We start from the raw sequence: 26,784 nt of genomic DNA, 5'->3' as shown, positions 1-26,784 counted from the left end.
GTTATCCCTATTCCCTTTTTTGAACAAGGGAATGATGTTTGCATCTCTCCAATCTTCTGGCACTATACCCCTGGACAGTGAGGATGAAAAGATCATTGCCGAAGGCCCTGCGATCTCTTCCCTCGCTTCCCATAGAATCCTTGGATAAATCCCATCAGGCCCGGAGGACTTATCTATCTTCAACGTCCTCAAAATTCCTAGCACATCTTCCTTACTAACATCGACCTCCTCTAGCCTACCAGCCTGTTTCACACTGTCCTCCTCTACAACTAGGTCCCTCTCAGTTGTGAAGAAAAGTACTCATTAAGGACCTCTCCTATCTGTTTAGGCTCCGTGCACAAATTCCCTTTACAATCCTTGATCGGCCCTACCCTTTCTCTGGTCATTCTCTTATTCCTCACGTATGTGTAAAATGCCTTGGAGTTTTCCTTGATCCTATCTGCCAAGGTTTTCTCATGCCCCTTTATAGCTGTCCTAAGCTCTTTCTTCAGCACCTTCCTGGATAACTTGTATCCCTCTAGAGCCTTTTCCATTCCTTGTTTCCTAAACCTTACATAAGCATCCTTCTTCCTCTTAACCAGTTGTTCGACTTCTCTTGAGAACCAAGGCTCCCTCATTCGACCGCATCTTCCCTGCCTGCTAGTGACAAACGTATCGAGCACATGCAATATGCATTCCTTAAACAATCTCCACATTTCAATAGTGCTCTTCCCTGACAGCATCTGTTCCCAATTTATGTTACCCAGTTCTTGCCTAACAGAATTGTAATTACCTTTCCCCCAATTATAAACCTTACCCTGCTGTATGTACCTACCCTTTTCCATGACTATTGTAAAAGTAACAGAGTTATGATCGCTACTGCCAAAATGCTCTCTGACCAACAGGTCTAACACTTGGCCCGGTTCATTGCCAAGCACCAAATCCAAAGTGGCCTCTCCTTGTGTTGGTCTATCTAAATACTGTGTCAGGAATCCTTCCTGAACGCACTGGACAATATCCGCTCCATCTAAACTATTACAACTAAAATGTTTCCAATCAATATATGGAAAGTTGAAGACACCCATGACTACAACCCTGTGACTTCTGCACCTTTCCAGTATCTGCCTCCCAATCCGCTCCTCTACTTCTCTGCAACTATTAGGGGGTCTGTAAAAAAAACCCCAACAAAGTGACTGCTCCTTTCTTGTTCTGGACCTCAACCCAAACTGACTCTGTAGAAATATCATTCTCGAACTGCCTTTCAGTGGCTGCTATACTAGCCCTGAATAGTAATGCCACTCCCCCGCCTCTTTTTCCTCTCTCCCTATTTCTTTTAAAGCATCTAAATCCCGGAACTTCCAACAACCATTCCTCTCCCTGAGTTACCCAAGTTTCTGTAATGGCCACAACATCGTAGTTCCAAGTACCGACCCATGCTCTAAGTTCATCCGCCTTATTTCTGATACTTCTAGCATTGAAGTATACACACCTCAAACCATCTCTGTGTCCATAATTATGCTCCATCGACCACATTTCTTTATAAACAACCTCACTCCCTGTTGTGTCCGTTGGAAGGCTGAATACCTCATCCTCTGAATTATAAATCCGGTTCCCCACCCCCTGCCAATTTAGTTTAAACCATCCCGTATAGCTCGAGCAAACCTCCCTCCCAGGATATTTTTGCCCTTCCGGTTCAGGTGCAACCTGTCCTTACTGTACAGGTTCGACCTTCCCCAGAATGTGCTCCAATTATCCACATAATGGAAGCCTTCCCTCTTACACCAGCCCTGTAGCCACGTGCTTAGCTGCACTCTCTCCCTATTTCTTACCTTGTTATCACATGGCACTGGTAGTAATCCAGAGATAACTACCCTGCTTGTCCTGGACTTCAAGAAAATATTTGCTTTGGTCCAGAAAATTAAGTTATCATGTTGAGATTTACCAAGGATATGAAGAACACCTTCATCTTTAGATTTGAGAGGTCAAATGGGTTGAGTAAATCTTGCTAAAGTTCCAATGTATCATTCGCCATGAATTAACTAGCTTCACGAAACCAAAAAATGGCAAATTTATCAATAAAGCCAAAGTATATCACATGAAATAATTACAGCTTTCAGTTAGATATTTAAAATATGATTACTGTACAATGTATCCAGAAAAGAGGCCAAGAGGTCTAACAGGCTTCATTTGAATAGCAATTTGACCTTCCACTCCAGGAGGAACCACATTGTGATTTTCATCAATAATCTGAAACAAGGATAACAATTATAAAAATGTGCAAATGGCAGCAGAGATAACCAATTCAAAAAAATATAATTAGGTTGACTGCTCAGATTTACTGTAAACTGTACCACTTACCACATGCACTGTTTAAGTTGTTCCACGTTCTGAAGGAATGTTCACAAAAAGAAATGTTATGATCTAGATGATGGAATACTGAACAAGTCAGTTTCCAGAGTGAAACACGACTTGATAGACCATAAGTTTTATTTTTTGTAACTTTGTGACTGTGATGGTCAGTCACCGAACATATACATACAAGCCATCAAATGCACTTCGAAAAAAAGAACATTACCTTCTTACACAAAAGAAAACAAAAGCATAGCTTTATAAATGACAATTTGAACAACATCTTATCTTAAAGAGCAAAAAGAACAGTTTAACTATTTTCAACTATTCAACATAGAGAAGGCAATGGCCTATTGGTGTTATCACTAGAACATTAATCCAGAGACGTAGGTAATGTCCTGAGGTCCCAGTTTTGAATCCTGCCATGGCAGATGGTGGAATTTGAATTCAATTTTCAAAAAGAAAATTGGAATTATGAATCTAATGATGTCTGTGAATTTATTGTTGATTGTTTGGAGAAAAAACCCATCTGGTTTACAAATACCCTTCAGGGAAGGAAACTGTTGTCCTTACCAGGTCTGGCCTACACGTGACTCCAAGACCCACAGCAATGTGGTTGACTCTTAAACTGCCCCCTGGGCAGTTAGGGATGGGCAATAAATGCTGGCCCAGCCAGCGACGATCACATCCCATGAATTAATTTTTTTAAAAAAAATCTCAATACTATTCTTTACAGACATTCATCTCAGATTTTAATTTCTTAGCCAACTGACAAGGTTGCAAATGTCTTCTGTTGGACTTCCTGCACATTTACCAAATGTGATTCTTTCCATTGCTGTCTCTCCCCAAAATGAACAGACATTGATCACCTTTTTGACTTTTCCTAACTGTAATGCCCAGTCTACTTGAACTGCTAACATAGTTTAAGACTTCTTTCCAGCTCTGATAGGCTGAAGTCTGCCACAAACTAAACTGCTCTGCTGCTGGTATGAACGTTTTCTTCTCAACTGAAACCTGATTGTGGCCCCTGGCCATCTGTTTTTTTCACTATCAAAGAAGTTTAGCTTTTGAAATGCTTCAACAAATAATTTTACAGGTAGCTCAGCTAATTAACTTAAGTCTCATGTTTTTTTGGAAAGACTGTTCTGAACTCCCTGTTCAGAAAAACAACTTTCTGACATTGTAAAAGAAACAAGTCTCCTTCACAGACATAAAACCAAAGACCCATTTACCTGTACTTTAGAATCCACATTCCCAAATGCTAATACATTAGAAACTTGCAGCACATATAAACTGTGGTCTCTTGCCATAATACTACATCCTGCCAAAGGCGTGAATGAACTGTGACATTTCCATGTTATACAAGGCTATGTCTAAGGTGAGAGGTCCTCTCATGATACATCTGAAGTACATTCTGATGGGAAAATATTTGGAATGTGCCTTGTCTGCATTGACCATGCTTCTATGCTTCTATCTATATCATTTCCACCAGGCAGACATTAGTGAAACCAACCGTACAGACTTTCTCACGACATTTAAAACATAGTTTATTCTTGCCAGCTTGGCTCATTGGTAGTAGTCTCACCTTGGAATTAGAAAGTAGTGGATTTAAGTACTGAGGTGTGCTGCAGTATTTGGAAAAGTGCAGAGGAGATGCTACAGTTAACATCTCCAAAGTCCAACAAAATATAAGAATTGGTCACTTTACTGTTGTGTTTAAAGCACTTTACTGTCCATATTTTATCTGTTTTGTTACAGGAGAGTGAGGAACCACAGTGAATTACCACAAAAATGTAATTTGTCAGTTGTTGTACATTTTGGGACATTCTAGGCATTTCTTCAAATACTGACATTGTATTAATGAAAGCTTTTTTAAAGATTGGAAGATGCATGGCTTTTCCAACAAGTAACTTTAATTGAAGAAAGGTCAGTGACTACACTGTACAGAATTAAGATGATTGGCAAAAGAACCAGAGGCTACATAAGGACCTAGAATGCACAAACTTAATTACGGATAAGAATTGCTTTTTTGGAGTGATGTGCTGTCATTTCTTGCTCTAATTTCAGAAACACAATGAGCATTTGATGCAAAGAAGACTGAAAGAAAAACTGCAGCTCAGGATTTGAATCTTTAATGGCTATTGAAAGGCAACAAATCAATAGAACTTACTTGCACGTTAATTGCTGGAACCGGCTTCCCCATTGAACCAGGTTTAATTTTCATGCCTTTGAATGTTGCACAGAGCAAGACCTATATGATAGCAAAGCAAAAACGGTTATAAGCTGCATTTAACAGTTCAAAGCAACGCAAAATGCAAACAGTAATAAAATATGTTCCGGGTTTATTATAGCTAAGCATTGCAAAAGGACATAACTGTACTTGTCAGTGGAGGACTGGTGGCCATAGATCCTATAAAACCAGATAAACAGTAACAGATCTGTAACTGCACCATCTGGAGCACATGACTCTGTGCTGTAGATGATTGTGCTCAGCTCCATAATGACCATGAACTGATGCTAAACTGTTAGCCTTACACAAGAAAACAGAAAAAAATCTCTTGCCTTGGGAACATACATACACAAAATATGCAGAAGGTGCCCATTTCCAAGCATTAACAAAGAACACTTTGATGAAGATCATTTTCATTATATATGATACATATATTCCATATTCCAAAGGCACTAATTTCATTCACAGAAAAAAAATGCGACTTGGCCTCCATTACTTTCTCTAGGAAGCAAAGTAGGAAGCAATATTGGCACCATACAAATACCAAGCAAAGACCATTTCCAAGAAGAGATAATCTAACCATTGCCCTTTGACAGTCAAGGGCATGACCATCACTATCAACATCCAGAGGATTACCATTGATCAGAAACTGAACTGTACTTGCCATACAAATACTTAGCTACAAGAGCAGTTTGAAAGCTAGGAATACTGCTGTGAGTAACACACCTCCTGATGGTGCAAAGTCTTTTCACTATCTATTAGACAGCAATCAGGAGTGTGATGGAATACTCTCCACTTGCCTGATGGGTGCAGCTCCAACAACACTCAAGAAGCTTGACACCATCCAGGACAAAACAGCCTGCTCGACTGGCACCACATCCACAAATACCTACTCTTTTCACTGCTGATGCAGCGGTGTGTACCATCTGCAAGATGCACTGCAGATATTCACCCAAGGTCCTTAAACAGCACCTTCCAAACACAACCACTGCAACCTAACGGGCAGATATATGGGAACATCACCACCTGTAAGTTCCCCTCCAAGCCACTCACCATCTTGACTTGGAAATTTATCGCTGTTCCTTCACTGTCTTTGGGTCAAAATCCTGGAACTCGCTCGCTAATGGCATTGTGGGTCAACCCACAGCACACAGACTGCAGTGGTTGAAGAAGGCAGCTCACTAGCACCTTCTCAAGGGCAACTGGGGACAGGCAATAAAGGTTAGCTCGGTCAATAACACCCATACCCACAAGTGAATAAATAAATAACATGTTTACAAAGATTATCTTCTTTTATATATATATATAATACACACATTCTACACTTGATATAATTTCATTCACAGAAGAAGAAAGGGAGTTGGCTTGTATTACATCCTTTGGAAACAAAGTATATAAAGTGCGATAAGTGCTGGCCCAGCCAGAGTTGCCCATGAGTGAATAGAAAAATAATTCACACCAGTTTTGTTATGTAGTGTACTACATTGTAGCATGTTGTTCTACAGTTTACAATTTGCAAATCATGCTGCAAGGCTCCTGAAATCTGCTATATCTGCATTCTTCTAGTAATTCCAATGCGAACAATGCTGATAACATTGAACTTTGATCTGACAGCCAGGCAACTATTGTTTACTTACAAACTGCAGAAAAGGGTGAGGAGATTATGAACTCCATTTCACCTCAAAAAGTTTTGTAACCTAATATTTCTCCATCTTCCTGTTAGAGTCTGCTTCTATCAATCCTGTCATTTTGAAATATTTTGAAATAATTTCAAAAATAAATAATTTAGTTAAAATACCATAATTTTATCAGTATATTGCAATAATATAGTGGTTCATTTGAATTAAGCAAATACAAATTTGAAGTAAAGAGCAAAAATGTTGGCACTACCTACACAGCTTTCAAACTCCCTTATAATAAACAGAAGGATGTGGTGATATCATTGAACAACTGTAACATTCCATCATCCACCATCAGCAATGACAAGTTGTGTCATTATTTTTAAGCTTACAATAATATTTGTGTCACATTTACAGCACAGTTCTTAATCACTTTCAAATATATCACTTTCTAGACATTTTCATCACAAATAAATATATTCGTCCCAACTTGAAATGTCAGCTTTCCTGCTCCTCTGATGCTGCCCGGCCTGCTGTGTTCCTTCAGCTCCACACTGTGTTATCTCTGACTCCAGCATCGGCAGTTCTTACTATCTCCGAAATACATTCTGAGTTCTGTTTAAAATTTCACTACCACATAATCTTAATGAACTAACTATTATTAGCATAAATGTGAGAGGGCTGAGCAAACCAACATTGAATTAAATGGACTTAGGGTATGGTTTAAATGATTGCAAACACATTTCCAAACATTGGTGTAAATTGAGTTATGACAGGAAACCAGATAATTTCAGGAGTATAATGTGGGTGAAAGAATTCTGAACAATGCAGTGTGAAGTAGTGGTGTGCATGTCAAAAGAGTATTGCAGAAACATTGAAACAGCTGCCGTATAAAAAGTTTACATCAGTCATGGCTGAGGAATAAATGTTCTACTCTTGTCACAAATATAGTTCCATATGATCTTAAATAGCAAGAGCACAATTTTCTTCAGAGTAAGCATGCAGCAAAATATTAACTGTTGGGAGTTCTGATTGGCCAATTTCCTGGGTTCAGGCTTACAGAGTCATTTCGCCATACAGCATGGAAACAGACTCTTCGGTCCAACAGTCCATGCTGACAATAATCCCAAACTAAACTAGTCTCACCAGCCTGCATTTGGCCCATACCCCTCCAAACATTTCTTATTTTTGTACTTATCTAAGTGTCTCTTAAACATTGTAACTGTACCCACATCCACCACGTCCTCTGGAAGTTCATTCCACACATGAACCAGTCTCTGTGTAAAAAAAAGTTGCCCCACATGTTTTTTTTAAATTTTTCTCCTCGCACCTTAAAAATATGTCCCCCTAGACTTGAAATCCCCCACATTAGGGAAAAGACACCCACCATTCACCTTATCTATACCTCTCAATTTGATTTGATTTGATGTATTGTCACATGTACCTAAGTACGGTGAAAAGCTTTGTTTACGAGCGGTACAGGCAGATTATAATCAACAAGGACATAGAACATAGAACATAGAACATTACAGCGCAGTACAGGCCCTTCGGCCCTCGATGTTGCGCCGACCTGTGAAACCAATCTGAAGCCCATCTAACCTAAACTATTCCATTATCATCCATATGTTTATCCAATGACCATTTAAATGCCCTTAAAGTGGGCGAGTCTACTGTTTTTGCAGGCAGGGCATTCCGCGCCCTTACTACTCTCTGAGTAAAGAACCTACCTCTGACATCTGTCCTATATCTATCACCCCTCAATTTAAAGCTATGTCCCCTCGTGCTAGCCATCACCATCCGAGGAAAAAGGCTCCCACTGTCCACCCTATCTAATCCTCTGATCATCTTGTATGTCTCTATCAAGTCACCTCTTAACCTTCTTCTCTCTAACGAAAACAGCCTCAAAACCCTCAGCCTTTCCTCATAAGACCTTCCCTCCATACCAGGCAACATCCTGGTAAATCTCCTCTGCACCCTTTCCAATGCTTCCACATCCTTCCTATAATGCGGTGACCAGAACTGTACGCAATACTCCAAGTGCGGCTGCACCAGAGTTTTGTACAGCTGCAACATGACCTCCTGGCTCCGAAACTCAATCGCTCTACCAATAAAACCTAACGTACTGTACACCTTCTTAACAATGCTATCAACCTGGGTGGCAACTTTCAGTGATCTATGCACATGGACACCGAGATCTTTCTGCTCATCCACACTACCAAGAATCTTACCATTAGCCCAGTACTCTGTATTCCTGTTACTCCTTCCAAAGTGAATCACCTCACACTTTTCCGCATTAAACTCCATTTGCCACCTCTCAGCCCAGCTCTGCAGCTTATCTATGTCCCTCTGTAACCTACAACATCCTTCTGCACTATCCACAACTCCACCGACTTTGGTGTCATCCGCAAATTTACTAACATCCTTCTATGCCCTCATCCAGGTCATTTATAAAAATGACAAACAGCAGTGGCCCCAAAACAGATCCTTGAGGTACACCACTAGTAACTGAACTCCAGGATGAACATTTCCCATCAACCACCACCCTCTGTCTTCTTACAGCTAGCCAATTTCTGATCCAAACCGCTAAATCACCCTCAATCCCATGCCTCTGTATTTTCTGCAATAGCCTACCATGGGGAACCTTATCAAACGCTTTACTGAAATCCAAATATACCACATCAACCGCTTTACCCTCATCCACCTGTTTGGTCACCTTCTCGAAGAACTCAATAAGGTTTTACAGATTATGGAGTGGAAATAAAGCTTGGACAGAGGCAAACAGGTTACATTGCACAGGCAAGTGCAAGGCAAGTTCAACATTAGCAAGATCAGCGTTATTTGATATTCCACCGGGACACCCCAGTCCATTCCACAACCACCAACAAAAATCCCCCCCTCGCCATGGCACCTTCCCATGTAACTGCAGAAGGTGCAACACCTGCCCCTTCACATCCATTCATCTGTCTAATTGTAGCAGGGAAGAAGCTATTCTTGAACCTGCTGGTGAGTGTATTCAAGCTTCTGTATCTTCTGCCTGAAGGAAGAGGTTGTGGGAGAGCATTACTGGGCTGTACTGGGTTTTTGATGATGCTGGCAGCCTTTCTGCAGCAACGAACCGTGGGCAGAGCAGTTACCATACCAGGCCGTTATGCACCCGGACAGTATGCTTTCAATGGTCCATCTGTTGAAGTTGGTGAGGGACCTTATGGACATGCCAAATTTCCTGAGCCGCCTGAGGAAGAAGAGGCATTGCTGTGCCTTCTTGACCATCATATCTACGTGGGATGTCCAGGACAGGTTTTTTGGTTATCGTCACTCCTATTTAAATAATTATAGCAGGCTCCTGTTAAGAGCACTTATCTGTGTTGAAGAGCCATTTTCAGGAGGTGAAGAGTATTATAATGGTGATGGGAAGGCCTTGGTACCAATCACCTGTGTTCGGGAGGAAGACTATTGACACTAATCCTTCTTCCAATGTTAGTCTATGGGCTTTGTAATAATCTATGGTCTATTCCTCTGATGCAGTCCACCATATTGACAATTTCCAGTTCCCTGGCCCTAACTGCCTCCTGTTCACCATGGATGTCCAATTCCTCTATACATCTATTCCCCACCAGGATGGACTGAGGGGTCTCGGCTATTTCCTCAACCAGAGGCCTGAACAATCCCCATCCACCACCACTCTCCTCTACCAGGCTGAACTTGTTCTCTACTCAACAATTTCTCCTTTAATTCATCTCACTTCTGCCAAGTCAAAGGAGTGGCTGTGGGCATCCGCATGGGTCCCAAGTATGCCTGCCTCTTTATGGGGTATGTGGAACAATCCTTGTTCCAGTCTTAAACTGGCCCCTTCCCATGACTCTTTTCTCGGTACATAGATGACTGCTTCGGTGCCACCTCATGCTCCCACCAGGACCTTGAAAACTTCGTTCATTTTGCATTTCCACCCCTCAATAACTTTCATGTCATCCATTTCTGACACTTCCCTTCTTTTCCTTGACCTCTCTGGCTCCATTTTGGGTAATCAACTGTCCACTACCATCCACTACAAAGCCACTGACTCCCATACCTACCTTCACTACAGCTCTTCACACCCCATGTCCTGCAAGGACTCCATCCCATTCTCCCCATTCCTTCGCCTATGTTGTATCTGTTCGGGTGATGCCATCTTCCAAAACAGTGCTGCTGACATGGCTTGCTTCTTCCATGACTGTGGTTTCCCACCCACTGTGGTTGACAGGGCCCTCAACCGCATCCGACCTATCACCCTCGCGCCTTCCCGTCACTCACAACGGTGTGATCAGATCCCCCTGATCCTCACTTAACATCCCATCAGCCTCCGCATTCAAAGGGTCATTCTCTGCCATTTCAGACAACTCCAGCAGAATGCCAGCACCAAACATGTCTTCCCCTCACTCCCCCTGTCTGCATTTCACAGGGATTGTTCCCTCTGGGACACCTTAGTCCATTCCACAACAGCCAACAAAAAGCCCCCTCCCCATGGCACCTTCCCATGTAACTGCAGAAGATGCAACATCTACCCCTTCACCTCCTCCCTGCTCACCATCCAAGGGCCTGAACAGTCTCTCCAGGTGAAGTACCTCCTCTAACCTTGTGTATTTCATTCACTGCACCCAATATGGCCTACTCTACACTGGAGAAACCAAATGCAGACCGGGTGACTGCTTTGCAGAACACCTCCGGTCTGTGCACAAGCATGACCCCCACCTTCCCGTAGCCAGTCATTTTAACACAGCATCCTGCTTGCATGCCCACGCGTCTTTCCTCAGCATGCTGCAGTGCTCCAGTGAATCACAGTGCAAACTGGAGGAACAACATCTTATCTTCAGACTAGGCACTTTACAGCCTTCTGGACTTAATATTGAATTCAACACTTTCAAATTGTGCACCATTCCTTCCCTTTCATTTAGCTTGTTATATTCTGTTATCATGTCCTCTGTCTCCTCCCCCCCACCCCAGTGGGACTCTCTGTCCTTAAAAATCTGGCAGTTAGACACACCATTGTTCTGCCATTCTCACATTCTGGTCACTTAATCTGAACTGTCAACATCTTTTCTCCACCAGCAACCTACACCCACCATCCCCACACCAACCCCCCAAATTATAGCATAAATGCTGTCCCCTCCACACTTCAGTTCTGATGGCGAGTCGTCTAGATTCGAAACGTTAGCCTGCTCTCTCTCTCCATGGATACTGTCTGACCCACTGTGATCTCCAGCATTGTTTGTTTTTAGAACAAATTGGCTGGTTTTGTTTTTAGCCAGCAGAGGGCATCCATACCTGAGTCCCTGAGAATCTGACTTTCTACAGGTTCAACTTGAACACAAAGAGATTTGGAAAACACAGTTGCTTGTATTACAAACTCAAGCAGCCTTCTGATATCACTCTCTCCCACCACCCATAATGGTCTACTTTAGTTGAGGAAACACTAGGATAAATATGGATGAGGCATTTGGCCTATCTAGGTAGCAGTGGCCAGACAGCCATGCCTACTGGGAGTCTCTTGCCCATATGTGGGCTCACCCTCCTACCACTGCAGAGATTACGGTGACAGGCAGGTGGGAGGTTGAAGGGTGAGTTACATCTGGAGTATACTGAAAGGGTGTCTGAGACAGGGTTGGGAGGAGACAGTTTCTCCCTTTGCATGCCTACTGGGCTCCACTCTATTTCCTCTCTGAGGCCATGGTCCCTTGTACTCCTTTCACCTTGCCATTGATGCTTAAGTGCCCATGGCTAGAATAATGGAGTGCAGGTCTGTGCACATATCGAGCAGCACTGCATATTCTGAAGGACCTAGGTCTCCAAGGCAACAATCACTATTTCCATGGTGATAGCCAAGTAGGTTTATGCTGGAGCCATCATAGGAATGAAACTCCTCCATTCTCATTTCAGCCTATTTGGTGCCTGTGGCCCAGCTGTCTCTTTCTGAAGGTTGATCATCCTAATTTAAGGCTGAGTGCAGGGCACACATATGTTCTGCATGGGTCTGAGCAAGTGCCTGGTCTCCGGCAGTCCTTCTAGTGTCAGCGACCTCAGGCATTGCTTCCCCTACTGACTGCGGAGAGGTATCAGTGATGTGCTCACTAGAATGTGTCCAAGTCTAAGCGAGATAGAACGCCCACAAAGGTGAAAGTCTATCGGCTAGTGGAGGGCACCAGTGAATGCCTCGTTAGTGTTTCATGTGAGGGTTTATAGTCTTCCTCTTCAGAGCTGTTGGTGTGGCCTTGGCTGAGGTTTGCTGGGTGCAAGTTGAAATAATGCTGGGAATTTAAAAAAATTGGCTTAGCCAGCCAGTTTCACATTTTACCTAAAATCAGGTATCTCTGACAGTACAGCACCAGAGTGGCAGCCTTGATTTTTTTTTTGTGCTCAGAACCTGGGCTGTTGCTTGAACCCAGAACATTGTGGAACAGAGGCAAAAATGCTACAAACATGTTCACATTGGACTGTTGCTTTCAATTCCAATATCAAAGAGGTTCATAAGTTTCTCACACTCAGTGGAAGTGAGAGTGCAGGGAACAGATGTGGAGGGATTGAGGAGATGGTTGGGAATGGAGAAAAGAAGCTTTGCACTCTGGATAATCCAGTATTTTGGTTCAAGAAACCACTTTTCTATGTTACAGGGTACATTCCTTTGTTACAAAAAGCTGTTTGGTTGATTTCTTTCTTCCTTCATTAAAGAAACAAAACCTCCTACTCAGGATTAAAGCACGTACGGTTTCGCTCTGGCCATATCCTTCATAGATGTCTAAGCCTGTCTCTTCTTTCCACTTGGCCATTACCTCAGGGCTGCTGGGCTCACCACCAGTTACACAGTGCTGGAGGCTTCTGAATCTGTAACTAAATTTAAAAAAAATTAGAAAGTGAAGCCACAACTGGTACCACAACTGTTTAGCACTGACCTTGTTGTATGTTTAGACAAATTCTCGATATACCATGCATTGAAACCCAAATTTAAAATACTGCTTTTTTAGAATATTAAAATATATTCAGGTCATTGTAGATTAAGCTACATTTATATTTTGGAAAATTGTTGACTTGAGACAAAAACTTTCATGCCTTGGGCCTGTCTTCTGACCCCATTTTTTATTCCCCATTATTCATTCATGGGATGAGGACATCACTGGCTAGGCCAGCATTTATTGCCCATGCCCAGAATGGCAATTATGAGTCAACCACATTGCTGTGGGTCTGGAGTCACATGTAGGCCAGACCAGGTAAGGATGGCAGTGAACCAGATGAGTTTTCCGACAACTGGTAATGGATTCATGATCATCATTAGACTCTTGATTCCAAATACTTATTGAATTCCACCAGCTGCTGTGGCAGGATTCAAACCCAGGTCCCCAGAACATTAACTGGGTCTCTAGATTAACAGTCCAGTGATAATACCACCAGGCCATCGCCTCCCCTTTTGCCTAATGGAAGATCCCACAGTGCATGAAGCACAAAAAATTTTGCAGAGAGCAGCACCATAGAAGACTCACCCTCTTTTTACAGCTTGCAGTGCAGTATTCCAGTAGTTAGAGAGTTTAAATATCCCACAGTCTCCTAGAGAAGCTACAGAGAGAACCTAAGTGTGTAGCGTAAGTGCATAAGGTGAGTAGGAGATTGCAGGTGGCTGAGAGGTAAGGGTGGAAATGGGTGAGGGGTAATGGTGGCATTCAAGTGGAAGGATAGTGTGGTAGATGGTGATTTCAGGATTAGAGGTAAGACTGGGAGGTGGTAATCGGATAATGGTGGTAAATCAAGTTGAGGTGGATTCATTAGGGTGGGAATTGGAAGATTAAGGGTCCCAGTCCAGTAGTGGGCAGTCTGGTCAGTTTAGGTGATGGGTTTTTCCAGGGGACAGGGCCATTTGGATCGGGCATTTTGTGGGGTTCAGGGAAGGTAGTTGGGGTGTGGTTGTTAAGAGTTTGGAGATTGGTGGGCAGGTTTCTTGCTGCAGTGGTGTCAGTGGAGAGTCAGAGGATTCAGTTGTATAGTTACACAGGAATCAGGATTGTAATTTTTCCATCTAACATTTCTGCATAACTATTCAGGTATATCATTAGAACACTCTGCAGTCTCCAAATCTAATTCAGAAATTTCTGAGGCTTCTGGATACAAATAACTGTCTAATGGAAGTTCAAACTTCAGATCCAGACAGTTCTTATATCTTAAAAATAGGAACATTCAAATTGAAAGTGAATAAAGTAAGATATCTGGAGTATCAATTCAGAACAGAGGAATTCAGATTACAAAAGATAATCAAATTAGATCAGTGATCTTGCATTATTTTTGATATGCTGGGCTAGTATGTGTACCTATTACAGTATGAAACCGTTTTTGCTTTCTAAGTTTTGGATCAATTTCTGTTGTTGAATTGAAGAATTAAAGAACGTGCTAGCAATAACTACATAATTCAAGCCTTCAAATAAACTGCAATAAAGGTCTTAATAGGAAATTTGGAGAGTACAAATCTGAGGGAACTAAAATTATCAACAACAATGTGGAAGTTAATGAGAAGAAAGGGATATTGTGCCGGATCAGGAGGGAGCTGTGAATGGATCTAAGGAGTCTTGTGTATGAATGCAGACAATAGTGTGTTTTTTTTTGCATGGTTGTTATACATGCACAGCCAAACAGATGCAAAACAAAGAACAATCAGAAATTTAATAATGTACCTGGTAAGATCATTCTGTACAAGCATACGATATGCAGTGGGTGGACAACAGAAAGTTGTTATTGGGTACTTGGATAAAACCTAGGAAAGGATCATTTAACAATCAATTATCTTCTCAAAGCCAAATGCAATAATAAGTAGCAATCTTCAAATAACATCAGGAATGTTCTGGACTCCACAAATAACCAAACTTGCCAGTACACAGTGAAAAATAAACCTTCCCTTTTTTAAAAAAATACCACATAAAATTCAGTACAACCTTCCTGTCACTGTACCAAAAATGCTATTTTTGATTTGGCAAGACCTGGTTCCCACCTTTCCTCACAGTCGCATCAAAAATGGACAAAAGTGCAGAACTGTGGGACGTTGGAATCAGGGTGCATGACACTCAGGCAGATTAAAATGTAATCCCAAAAACAAATAGCTTGAATACAAAGTCTTGAAAGGATAATGAGGTAAATTATGTAATAGAAACAAAAACATAAAGTTGGCAATGTAACACCTCTTTGAGAAACAACTAGAATCATAGAATCATAGAAGCCCTACAATGGGGAAGCAGGGCATTCGGCCCATCAAGTATACACTGACCCTCCGAGGATTTTTCCACTCAGACCCATCCCCCTACCTTATCCCTGTGACCCCACTTTTGCCACGGGTAACCCACTCAGCCTGCACATTACTGGACATACGGGCAATTTAGCATGACCGATCCACCTAACCTGCATATCTTTGGACTGTGGGAGGAAACCAGAGCGCCTGGAGGAAACCCATGCAGACACAGGGAGAATATGCAAACTTTGTGCAGACAGTCATCCAGGCTGGAATTGAGGGTGGACCGAGGTCCCTGCTGCTGTGCATTGTAAATCAATGTATATACTTATTGATGCTATTGCTAGACTTACTGTTCTAATTCCTGTTAGCACCGTGTGGAAATCATAAGACCTCGATAAACAAATGTTAACAGCCTGCTCACCAAATTCAATTTAGGAAAAATAAGAGAGATCCCAAGAACAGTAACCACAGTATTATTGATGATAATGGAGGCAAGAAAGTTGCAAACAAAGAAAAAATAATTGTTTTGTAGTGAGGTGAAACAAAAGGGTATGATTTTTCTTGTATTTTCTGTGGAAAAGTGAGAGAGCTACTGGAAGAGATGCATCCAGTAACATAGGGGAATGTGAGCTTTGATGTAAAACAGCCTACAGTACAGAATGTTTGAGAGGAAAAATAATGCTTGTCATAAGGGAAGAAACCAAACTTCTTGCAGGAGGCTTTAGAAACAAAAGAGCTCTGGCAATTCTACTTCGAGCACAAAGAGATTGTGAGCCTGAGCATTGTGAAAATACTCCTGGCATACATGTGAAATGTGACCCATCAAGCGCTCTGCAATCAGAGCATTTAAGGGTTATTTTCCCTTTGTGTGCAGAAAGAAAACCTGTAATTATTGTGGATTGACCTCCAGTTATCCAATCTTGTAGCTGATCTGTAACCACCAGTTTTACACACATTAAAATAAAAATTATTTGTAAGTAAAATAACCCTTCGTAGACTGTTTCCTTAGAGATGAGTGATGTTGGCAGAGATTGTGGAAACTCATGAAGACACATATTCATAACGTAAAGCAGAGTAATCAATGTCAACGAACATATTTCAATCCTCAGCCACTCATTATTGATTGAAAATTCGGCATTAGCAACAATAACCCAAATTTTCACAGAGGCGTTTTTCTTTCAAAGCATGTTTTTGCTAGCGGTTATAATTTGTGATTAGTCAGTTGGAATAACTCATTTGAAACATTTTTTGGCAGAAGCATGAGTTTGTATTGATGTGTGGTGCTTTTATTAGGAATATCATACCATGGAAGTGAATAAAAGGGGCATTGTGGAAGTAGTTTACTGTACACCGATTGTATTTATAAAATCAGAGTCAACAATATACTTATGATCACAAGTTACTGAAAAAGAATACCGACTGTTCACTTACTTCCAATATGGCTTTGGGTTCAAACCGTGGCATCTGATGGACAAAAGCACAGGCTCCTTGAATCCAAGGCGCAAAGAAGCTGTTCCATGCAGACTTAACCCAGCCAGTGTCTGAGGTATTCCATATCACATCAGAGGGAGTGAGATCCAACCAGTACCTGGAGAAGGCATTATCATAATCAATTTTCTGTCCCGCTGCATTATAACCAAACGTACTTTTGGAAGACTAGCTAATGCTGAAGTTCCCTTTGGATCCAAACAAAATGGAACCCTTTTAATAGTAAAATTCCTGTTAATTGAAACACCTGAAGCAAAGTGCCCAAATAGCAGAGTGAGGATGCTTGTAGTGAGCATAACACTGAACTACTGGATACAAATAAGATCAAAATAAATTAGGTGTTGACCAGTGGTAAGGCTGCTCGCTCCAAGTGCATGAATGGGAGAAAGGAGAAATCGTGGAAGGAGTCAATGAAAAACAATGAAGAATGGTGCAATCCTTTATCTCCATTTTAGCTTCCTGGACTCCTGCCAAAACAGTCAGAAGTGGTTGCTAAATGATGACAGGTCATGTTTGATGGACTCTGGCTTGACTGATGGATTCCACAATCAAATAGCTCCAGAGTGCGCCCTACCTTGTGAAGCCCTCCTCAATAACCTCTGGAGACTTGTGTCAAAACGCAGGGTAACTGTCGCACAAACTAGTTTTTGCAAAAGCCTGACATTGTCATTCTCACAGAATAATATCTTAGATAATGTCCCAGGCACCATCATTACTATCCCTGAGTATGACCTGCCTCATTGCCAGGTCAGACCCAGTAGAGATAACAGCACAGTGCTATGAAGTGAGGTGGTCTTTGCCTTGAGACAATGGCTCTGGACTGCGTGAGGTCTTGTGGCATCAGGCCAAAACCTGAATGAGGAAACCTCCCACTGATTACCACGTACACAACTCCCTCCGCTGATGAATCAACACTCTTCCACGTTGAACGCCAATTGGAGGTAACACTTTAGGGCAGCAATGACACAGAGTGGGAGGGGGATTTCAATGTCACTCATCAAGAGTGGCTTAGTCATTTCATTCCTGAATAAGCTGGATAAGTCCTGAAGGACACATACTTCAGACTGGGTATGTGGCATGTGGTGGACGAAACCAACAAGAGGAATAATCTATTGGACAGTGTCTAGTATTGCAGGCTATTATTGCAAATCTTCCTATCACAGACACGTCTGTCCATGGCCGTATAGATTGCAGTAACCACCGCACAGTCCTTGTGAAGCCAAAGTCCCATCTTCGAATTGAGGATACCCTCCATCACATTGTGTGGCGTTATCATTGTGCTAAATAGAAAGAATTTGGAACAGCTCTAACTGAGCTCTCATGATGTTCTGTGGGGCATCAGCTCCAACAAACCTGCATTCAAACAAAATCTGCAATTTTCCAGTCCGGCATATCCCTCATTCTACCATTAGCATCAAGCCAATGGACTCAATGAAGCGAGCAGGAGGCCATACCAGGAGCAGCAACAGATATAGTCCAAGAAGAGGTGTAGACCAATAGACCAAATGGCCTCCCTCTACTTTGAAACAACTCTGTAATGTATAACAATGATATGAGGTGCCAACCTGGTTAAGCTACAATACAGAATCACCTCCATGCCAAACAGTGGAAGCGGGTTGCAATTGACAGAGCTAAATGATCCCACAACCAAGAGATCAGATCAAAGCTCTGCAACCTGCCACATCCAGTCGCAAATGGTGATGGACAGTTACATAACTATTAGGTTAGTAGCTCCATAAATATCCCCATTCTCAATGAAGGGGAAATGCATCACGTCAGTACACGTGACAAATTGAAAGCATTCGCAGCCATTTTCAGGCAGAAGTGCCAAATGGATGATCCACTTTGGCTTCCTCCTGAGGTCCCTAAGCATCACATATACCATTTTGGCCAATTCAATTCAATCCTCAGGAAATCAGGAAGCAGCTATAGGCACTAGATACTGCAAAGAATATAGTCTCTGAGAACATTATGACAATAATATTCTGTGTGCAGTAGCACTGGGGGATTGGTTATAGCTCAGCTGGGTTGTGATGGGTTCAATTCCTGGACTGGCTGAGGTTACCATGAACGATTCTCCTTCTCAACCTCTCCCATCATTTGAGGTGTGGTGACCCTCAAGATAAACCATCACCATCTCTGTGTAATGACAAAGTAACCTTATGATCTGATAACACCATGGTGACTTTACCTTTAGTAGCATTTAGTCCAGGAAGACAATCTTAGAAGAAAAATAAATAGTAAACTCAGTATTTACAACATTTGTGATTGACGTTTTAGTTTAATCTTGTTTAAAAAAACTTTACAACATATTTTGCTCCGAACAGAATAAGATCCAGATTTAACGATACCCAGATTTAACGATACCACTATTTCATACATACTCCAGATTAATTGAATTAGTTCTCTGACCTTCCATTCATTATATGGCCTATTCCATAACTGCATTGAGTATGTAGGACCATTTTTGGAGCTCCTGTAGATCCACTGGTAAAGAAAATAGCCATCGGGTCCACACTCTTGGTTTTTGCACATTTGTGGTCATCTGATGCATTTCTTAAGAGGTAGAATTAAGACCCTTGTCAATTGTTTGCATTTTTTTTCAAAGGGATACTTATAATTATTTTAAAGCAACTTATATTCTCATGCATTTAAAAAAGACATTAAAGGTTATTTAAGCCTTTGCCCAAACACTATAATTAATTAGCAATTTGTTACTTTGTCTTATTAATCAATAAACACCTCATGCCCTTTTGTGTTGCAAGTTCTTTTATCTGAGAAAAACAAATAAAGGCAAGAACTCAAATTTTAAAGAAACAGCTATGACAGCGTTTTGATTAATTTAAGTTAGAGATGCTGGAAAATAATTACTAGTCAATTTGCTTAAGTAAGGCAAGATGACACCTTGATGTGGGAAAGAACTTTGGATTGTAGCACTAAAATTACTGGTGATGATTTGGACTAAGACAAGGCTTCCTAATGTAGGGGTAGTAAGGATCCAGCAAAGACCTTTGACTGAGTTATATCAATGATGTGTCCATTCTTAGAGGGGGGGGGCCCCCAGCTCTCACAGTTCTCGGCCAAGGGTTACGCCAATAGGATCGTGTGGAAAGATGTTTGGGAAGTACTGAACTAAGGTGATGATGGAGAGGGAGGGCACTGACCAATTTAAATTCCACAATGGAAGCCACAATCTTTCGTTTTCAGTATAACCATCACCAAGTCACCAGTTTGACAAATTAAAGAATTAATCATTAACAAGCACTATCCACCAGGGGACATCCAAACTAGAGGAAGGGTAGGGAAAAAGGGAGAGGTCAAATCAAAATGGTTTTGGAGGGGTAACTAAGGCACTCTAGCCCCAACCTCTTCCAAATGCAACAGTCAAATACTTGTGTTTTCCCTGAAGTGTCATGACACCTCTCTGTAGAAGGTGGACCTTGAACATGGGCTTCCTGGCTTAGCAATACATACTCTATGACAAGAGTTGTTCAAATTACAGATTCTTATGAATACAAGTTTCATAATTTGCCATGATGGGATTTAAACACACATCTCCAGGACATTACCGTGGGGTTCTGGATTGCTGGTCCAGTGACGTCACCACTACAGCACCACCTTGCTACCAAGTAATACAGATATATAAAGGTGAGTAGAATCTAACTCCCATTCTAGATGGCTGTCCCAGAAACTTTTGAAGAACTGACTCAAAGTGCTGTTAATTGATTACCTTCAATAAAGCAGGACAGTTATGGAGCATAAAGTTTATGATAAGGTAAGAATCTCCCAGTTAATTTCTTCATTCACTTATATAGTTAGTTGACTAATTATTAATATTGCTGCAAAAAACACATTTTGTTGAAGGTTTTCATCTTGCATTTATCAGGACAATTCATAAGAAATACTGATGAAATGGAAAACAGTATTTCAATTGAATGAGTGTGTTGATTGGTTTGCAGTGGACTTTGATTAGTAGATTCATTGCCATGGAGAATGTACTACTTAGATGATGATTGACAATTGATTGCCAAATTTTGTTTAAATTTTAAGCAAGATAAGTTGACTCTGATTGGTCAAGGCATTAGCCTGAGAAGTGAACAAGAAAATCACCAGTTGTGTTGAGTAGAAACAGTAACAGTGTTTATTAATTTTTTTCTGTCTGTAAAGAACAGAGATAGCCCTGTTTGTTAATATATCTAGCTTCTGGTATGTGAAAATATTCCACATTGCAAGCCCCCAAGAATCCACTTGCCAACTAATCAGCACCCTCCTTTTATAGAATACAAATGTTATTTTCCCCTTTCATAGTTATTCTTGCAAATTATTCTGATGAGTGCAAGACAAAAAGCTTTGACAAAATGTGACTTTACTAGCAATAATCAAGTTCTGTACTACAAAATGACAATAGTTAATAAAATAGAAGTATTTGTAAGGCTTTGTGCCAAATTGATTGAATTAACTTATTGAAATATTGAAATATCTTTAATATAAATGGATATACTTGAGGAGCGTTTCTTTTGAGGTTTTTCTGTTTTAAAATTATTCCATACAAAACTAATTGCTACTAACCGGAAAAGGTCCTGGAAGTTCATCCATCCCTGTTTATGTTTTTGTGATACAACTACCCTTGCTTTGACGGAAGGGCACTTGGACATCACTGATTCTACAGCATCTGCCAGGCTGTCATCTGTAACAATGCATTTTGCTTTGGAGGCTTGAAGCCTGTGTAAAATATCTGTGGCTGTTAACTGGGTTGTACCAGGGATCAGTACAGTACCTAAACAGAGCACAAACAAAAAGATTAATACCGAAATATTCGCAAAAACTTAATTAGAATTAATTGGAACTAATTTATCAATCAGATTTGAATTGTTTTAAAGAAATACATTTGATTTGTATTCTACATGCAGCAAAAACACTGAGTGCGTTAGAAACCTATCATATAAACTGAAGATGAAAGAAATATTTGGCAGATCAAGCACCCTCTGTTGGAGTGGAAAAATTAAGGGTTCAGCTCAGTGACCCCCCAAAAGAACAGGAAAACATTACAGACTGAAGTGCAGAGAATAAGGGGAGGAGAGAATAGAGAAGTTCTGTGATAAGGTAGAAGGCAGGAGTGTTTCATCAGCATCTGAAGTCTGAAAATAATGGGGGTAAAGGTTATCTGGAGAATGGTTAGTTCAATTGGATAAATGGCTAACCTGTTTAAAAATAAACCAAAGCGTCTGGCTTGGTATCTTTCCAGCTTGAGCTAGATTTGATTCCACCTTGTTCCCTGTTTTATAATTATATCACATGGGTCAGTGACCCTTGAATAACTGAACATGCAACCTGGAGAAGGAAAGATATCATGTGAATTTTGCCATGAACCCACTTGATGGAAACTCACATTCCAGTGTGGAATCTGACAGGATCAAGCAGAGGTTGTGGTTTTGCAATTTGGTTACCATGATGATCAGTCACTGAACACATTCACCAAGAGGCTGCCAATGTACATTTAACAAAAGGACAATAGGTCTCTTAGACACAAGAAAAGAAAGAAAAAATCGATATACATATACATTTAAAGTGATATAAGGTATGTGATTTACTTGTGATTTACAGCTCCAAAGAAGAGTCATACTGGTCTTGGACTTTGTTTTTCTCTCTCCACTGATGCTGCCAGATCTGCCGAGTTTCTCCATCACTCTCTGTGTTTGTTTCAGATTTCTGGCATCCACAGTGTTTTGCCTCTATATGAGAGAGCAACTTCCTGGACTGTAAAGGCATTTTGTTTGCATTGGGTGTGTTTTTAATGGCTGGACATAGTAAATAGTGAAGTACATTAAGCTGCTTAATAAATAGGAGATGGATTAGGCCATCTGGCCTCTTGAGACTGTTCCACCATTCAATAAGATTAAGGTTGATCTTTTCATGGACTCAGCTCCAATTACCCGCCTTTTACTGTTCAAAAATCTATCTTTGCCTTAAAAACATTCAACAAGGTAGCCTCAACTGCTTCATTGCGCAGGGAGTTCCTTGGACTCACAACCCTTTTGGTGACGAAGTTCCTCCTCAACTCAGCCCTAAATCTGCTCCCCTTTAGTTTGAGGCTATGCCCACTTAGTTCTAGTTTCACACGTCAGTGGAAGCAACCTCCCTGCTTTTATCTTGTCTATTCCCTTCGTAATTTTATATGTTTTCATAAGATTTCCCCTCATTCTTCTAAATCCCAATGTGTATAGTCCCAGTCTACTCAACCTCTACTCATACGTCAACCTGCTCAACTCCAGAGTCAATCTAGTGAACCCCCTCTCCACCCCTTCCAGTGCCAGTACTTCCTTTCTAGTGATAACACAGTATTCCAGGAGTGGACTCACCAGCGCTGTATACAGCTGCATAATAACCTCCCCGTTTTTAAACTCCATCTCTCTAGAAATGAAGGACAATATTCCGTTTTCTTTCCTAATTACCTGCTGCACCTGCAAACTAACTTTTTGTGATTCATGTTAGAAGGATCTGTAATTTTTTTAGGTGCAACACCCATAAGCTTGAAAAACCTTTGGTTTCAGTTTGTAGAAGTCCTGATGGAATCTAAATGTGTAAAATAGTCTCTCTTGATGAAAGGAGATAGTTCAGAACTCTTAGAAATAGATTTCCCCAGTGCAGGGAGATTAGTTTAAAAATTCCAGACCTGATGTGTTTGCTTAGAACCCTGAAAGTTTATTTAAATCTGAGATAGTTTAGACTCAGTGTGAGAGCACTCAAGGAAGAAGATGTGAAGGGCTGTTACTCTCACCTCACCTGTTTGGTGACTTCACCAGGTCGTCACCTCATCTTCATTTATGCCTAGTGCCATTCCGAGGAAGGGTCACCGGACCTAAAATGTTAGCTCTGATTTTTTCTTCACAGATGCTGCCAGACCTGTTGAGCTTTCCCAGCAACTTCCATTTTTATGACTGGTGTGCTGCTCCCGACATGCCTTCCTGTGCTCTCCATTGAACCAGGGCTGATCTATTGGTTTGATGGAAGTGGTTGAGTGGGGTATATGCCAGGCCATGAGGGCATCATTGGGTAGGCCAGCATTGAATTGCACAGATTTCTTAGTTTCTGACCTGCTCTTGTAGGCAATTTATATATGGCTTGTCTAGTTCAGGTTCTGGTCAATGGTAAGCCCCCCAGAATGTTGACACTGGTGGATTCAGCAATTGTAATGCTATTGCATATCCATGGGCAATGGTTAGATTTTCTTTTGTTGGGGATGATCATTGCCTGGCACTTGTGTGGCATAAATGTTACTTGCCATTTTTCAGTCGAAGCCTAGATGTTGTTCAGTTCTTACTACACAGACTGCATCAATATCTGTGGAGTTGCAAATAGTATTGAACATTGTGCAGTCATTGAACATCCCCCTTTCTGACGTTATGATTGAGGGAAGTTTGATGAAAAAGTAGCCCTGATCAGCATCTTCAGAAAATCAACCAAGAAACAATCAAATATACCTGCAGAACAAAGCATTGTGAAAACCACTAAAGTAAACTGACCAGTTTTGTTATTTTCTTTTATTTATGCCTTAACTATGTTTGTTTGTCTGTGTTTTTGTGAATGGCGCTGAAAACAAAGGTTATTGGATTTAAACACAGACATCAATTAGATTACTTTATTATTAAATTTGCTCTGATAAAGTTATTGAATTGTTAATAAATTGTTAAAACTTTTTGTTTAAGAGTCAAACTTGGTAGAGAATTCATTATTCACAGAGTTTGGGATTGATTGTTCAAAAAGTCTGGTTAAGAACTTTTAGGGTCACTTTTGAGAACCTTTGAAGGTTTTAATTATATGTGTTGCGAATATATAGGTAGAAAGGCTGACTTGGTTTGGTTCTCTATCTCCATGCAGTAACACTGGTTAACAAGCTTATTAAATCATTAAATCTCTCTTCCACTTCAAAAATACTTATATTGAAACAAAAAAAACTGTGATGTCACCATCAATGGACGATCATAGAATAGAATCCCTACAGTGTGGAAACAGGCTCTTCAATCCAACGAGTCCATGCTGACCCTCAGAGCATCCCACCCAGACCCATTCCCCTGTAACCCACTTAATCTACACATCCCTCGACACTATGGCAGTTTAGCATGGTCAACCCACCCAACCTGCACATCTTTGGACTGTAGGAGGAAACCAGAGCACCTGGAGGAAACCCACGCAGACACGGGGAGAATGTGCAAACTCCACACAGACAGTTGCCCGAGGGTGGAATCAAACCCAGGTTTCTGTTGCTGTGAAGCAGCAGTGCTAACCACTGAGCCACTGTGCCAGCCCAACCACTGAGCCACCGTGCCATGCTTGCTTAAATAATTAAATCCGATAAGTGGGAAGCTGCTGAATTTCATATATATATTGGAAAAGACATAATCAGTGAAGCACTCAGGTTTAATGACTATTGCTAAGGTATTAGTTCAGTTCCATCACACTGGGCTCAGAACTCGTTTCTCCTAAAATTGCATAGATTAACCAAAAGTATTTCCAAATTTATCAACTAGAAGAAATTTGCATAAGTTCATCAGAACTCCCTGTGCGGATTTGATCTTTAAATGGATTGCTTTAAGACAATCTCTTGTAGGAAGAAGGGAGAAAAATGTTTTTGTTAAACATCCATTTCAAGAACCATGTTGACCACAACACCTTTACCTGTTCTGATGCATGCTATGTTTATAAGCCACCATTCTGGAACTCTGGGCAGGATAACAAGAACTCGATCCTTTAATTGTAGATCACAAGCATCTGACAGGACATTGGCCACTTTCTTAGAATGGACTTCAAGGTCCTGGAAGCTCCATTTCACTTCTTGCCCATGTTCACTCAGCCACCAGAAGGCAGGATTTGAATCTCTGTTTTCAACCTGTGTAAATACCAATGGAAATTCCATCAAGCACTTAAAAATGCAAGAGTGCCTGTTGGATAAGTACATGAATGGGAAAGGTTTGGAGGGACATAGGCCAGAAGCAGGCAGGTGGGATTAGTTAATTTGGGATTGTGTTCAGTATGGACTGATTGGACTGAAGGGTCTTTATCCGTACTATATGACTCTATGACTGTATGACACCATACTTCAAATATTTTTCACAGAAAACACTACACTTTAATGAATAGGCTTATAGCCTGTGCATCTTTTAAAAAATAGCCCTCTATAACTTCTAATTGTTGCAACAATCGAGTTTTTATACACAAAATCTGGGCAGTCAAAAGCTATCAATGAAATGTCTATTTTCATACAACTGTAAATGTTCAATTGAACGTGAATGAATATTTGAATAAATTGTGTAACTTCAAAATATCAGTCAAATCAGGAAAGTTATTTTTGCTAATTCTCAACATTACAAACAAAGGCTTATATTGTTTAAAAGTGGCTACGATGGCTATAATTCTAAATGGTTATAATTCCTATGTTAAAAATAAATAATTTTACATAGAATGCCTAAATTGTACCACATGCAACTAATTAAAACATTCTTATGAGTCCATAACTTCTTCAAATTTCACAGAAACAATTTCTTACATCTAAAAATGAACTCCATCTATCATACAAGATAACAAAATACCTTTTCAATTCCACTCCATTTATCAAGGACATCATTTGCAAAATTGAAGTATTCTGGCACTTCTGGTTTGTATTCCTGTTTGATAGATTCATAGTCGTTGAAATTCTTAGGGTCACATGTTTTACTACTTGCGAAGAATGATCTTAATTGTATCTTCAATGTCGTAAAAGCTCTTCGATTGTGACTAACCAAACATGATATGTTAACACTCATTATTTGTAGCTTCAACATTCTAAATGGAATCAGTCGGGCATTCATTTTACTTCATGTGGAATAGAGAAGCCAAAATACACA

General features: G+C 40.8%; 1 protein-coding gene across 1 annotated transcript; it reads right to left on the bottom strand.

Annotated features, from left to right (window-relative positions):
* Nucleotides 1-2,082: 2,082 nt before the first annotated feature.
* LOC109914830 (acyl-coenzyme A synthetase ACSM3, mitochondrial-like) lies at nt 2,083-26,784 on the bottom strand. The gene is made up of 9 exons (XM_020514445.2): nt 26,491-26,784; nt 25,580-25,790; nt 21,473-21,680; nt 19,316-19,459; nt 16,847-17,003; nt 14,865-14,944; nt 12,915-13,038; nt 4,499-4,579; nt 2,083-2,226 (listed from the first exon to the last, which is right to left on the bottom strand). Exons 1-9 carry the CDS (start codon nt 26,746-26,748, stop codon nt 2,116-2,118), a joined length of 1,374 nt encoding a protein of 457 aa, XP_020370034.2. The 5' UTR covers nt 26,749-26,784; the 3' UTR covers nt 2,083-2,115.

The sequence above is a fragment of the Rhincodon typus genome, chromosome 21 (genome assembly GCF_021869965.1).
Source record: "Rhincodon typus isolate 14 chromosome 21, sRhiTyp1.1, whole genome shotgun sequence".
In the NCBI taxonomy this organism is placed as follows: domain Eukaryota; kingdom Metazoa; phylum Chordata; class Chondrichthyes; order Orectolobiformes; family Rhincodontidae; genus Rhincodon; species Rhincodon typus.
This window is presented reverse-complemented; position numbering and strand designations above follow the sequence as displayed.